Source organism: Sitodiplosis mosellana, unplaced genomic scaffold (assembly GCF_009176505.1).
Source record: "Sitodiplosis mosellana isolate CC-2019 unplaced genomic scaffold, AAFC_SMos_1.0 Smas_scaffold_5743, whole genome shotgun sequence".
Lineage (NCBI taxonomy): Eukaryota > Metazoa > Arthropoda > Insecta > Diptera > Cecidomyiidae > Sitodiplosis > Sitodiplosis mosellana.
In genome coordinates, this window is record NW_022600985.1 from 1 (window position 1) to 1,894 (window position 1,894).

A 1,894-nucleotide genomic window follows, 5' to 3' on the forward strand; every position below is an offset into this window, starting at 1 on the left:
CCATGATGTTTAGCTTCTGGATAAGCAGCGTAACATTGACAGAATCAAACGCTTTTGCTAAGTCGAGATAAATTGCGTTCGTTTGAATGTGTTTGTCCATCTTCGTTAATACACACGATGTAAATTCGGCCAAATTTGTTATTGTAGACTTTCCTTTCACAAATCCATGCTGGCTATCATCAAGTATACTTTAAATGTGGAAGTTAAGATGACTTGAAACGATGGAATCCAAAATCTTCGAAATTACACACTGCAAAGCAACACCACGATAGTTATCAATTTTTGCTTTGATTCCACTTTTGTGTATTGGCCGTACATAAGATCGCTTCCAAATGTCTGGTACAAAGCCGGTCTTTAATGATTCACTCAATATGTGAGTAATCGGCTTTACCAACGTGTGAATGCATTTTTTGATGAAAATGTTTGGTATTCCGTCTGGCCCAGATACTGTGTTATTTGGAAGGATGTTTACTGTCTCCAAAATTAGGTCGTCAGTGATTTCAATCGTTGGAATATTGATGCATAAATCACGGAGAAGCGATTCACAGTCCTTGTAACTGTCAGTTTGAACATCATTTTGTTTGGTGTACGCTTTTTCAAAATGTTTGGCAAATGTATCGGCAATATCTTGTTGACAGTTCAACTTAACGCCATTATATTCCATTTCACTGGGTAAATCATCATGAGTTTTTCGGACGCAATTGACATATTCGAAAAATTTCGTTGGATCTTTATCAATTAGCTGCTCCATTTCCAACTTGTAATTCTTGAAGGCTAATCGAGCGCATGACTTATATTGTCTTCTCAAATCAGCATGCTTCACAATTGCTTCAGTTGAAGAACATGACTTTTTCCGTCTTTGCAGTGTGTCGACACGATTCTTTATGTTTATGAGTTCGCTGGTGAACCATTTTGGATGGTTTGAAATCGTTTCCGTTTTCAGCTCGACATTCTCTGAAACAACGGAATTGATGATATTATAGAACTGGTTAATATCTGTATCCAAGTTTGTTCCAGTGAGAACATCATCCCAATTTACAGTGAATAGTTTCTCATTAATGGTATCATAATCAGCGCCCATGAAATTGCGGTACTCAATTTGAGATGTGACTTTGTTTTGCTTCATTTCCAAACCGTGGATTTTTATCGAATAAGAAATGTGATGTGATTCATGATTCAATAAATGATGTTCGGCAGGCTGACATGAAACGATGTCTACACAGTTTGTCCAAATTAAGTCGAGCATATTTCCATTATCATTGCTGTGCTTGTTGATTTGATGCAATCCCAATTCATGACATGTATCGAGAATGATCAATTCTTTCTTTCCTGATGCATTAATTGGAATCGCAATTTCTGGATCATCGTTGTCATCAGTGAACCAGGATAAATTAGGTAAATTGAAGTCACCTGAAAGGATGAGAACATCTTCAGTTTGCATTTTTGCAGTGATTTCCCGTAGTGCTCCCATATTTGCTTCGTAGACTTCAACTGGAGAATCCGGTCTGAGGTAGGCCTCGACTAAGAAAATATTTCTGTTGTTCAATATTATCTTGGCCCATATTTGTTCAGCGCCGAATGATGCTCCTGTACCGACGAGTTGTGATTTGATTGATTTTTCGATGGCAATCAGAACACCGCCGCCTCGTTTCTTTTTAGTCTTTTGCCACAATTCAGTTTCCTCGGAACGATCACAACGGTAAACGTTGAAATTTGGGGGGAATACCTCCGAAGAATTGACCGAATCGTCGAGTTTATCCTCACATATCATGTAAATTTTTGCGTTATTTGTTAGTACATCAGCATTGAATTGAGGCAATCTGCTTTTCAGGCCATTACAATTTTGCGAATGCACTAAGCAATATGGAATTCCTTGATTTCGAGTCTGTTGATG

At 37.9% G+C, this 1,894-nt stretch overlaps 1 protein-coding gene across 1 annotated transcript; it reads right to left on the bottom strand.

The window, feature by feature from the left end:
* Positions 1 to 190: 190 nt before the first annotated feature.
* On the bottom strand, positions 191 to 1,894 carry LOC129572922 (uncharacterized; the record flags this gene model as incomplete). Its single annotated transcript, XM_055453038.1, is given in 1 exon segment — positions 191 to 1,894. A coding segment is annotated over 1 exon segment (1,704 nt), but the record flags the coding sequence as incomplete, so codon positions are not given.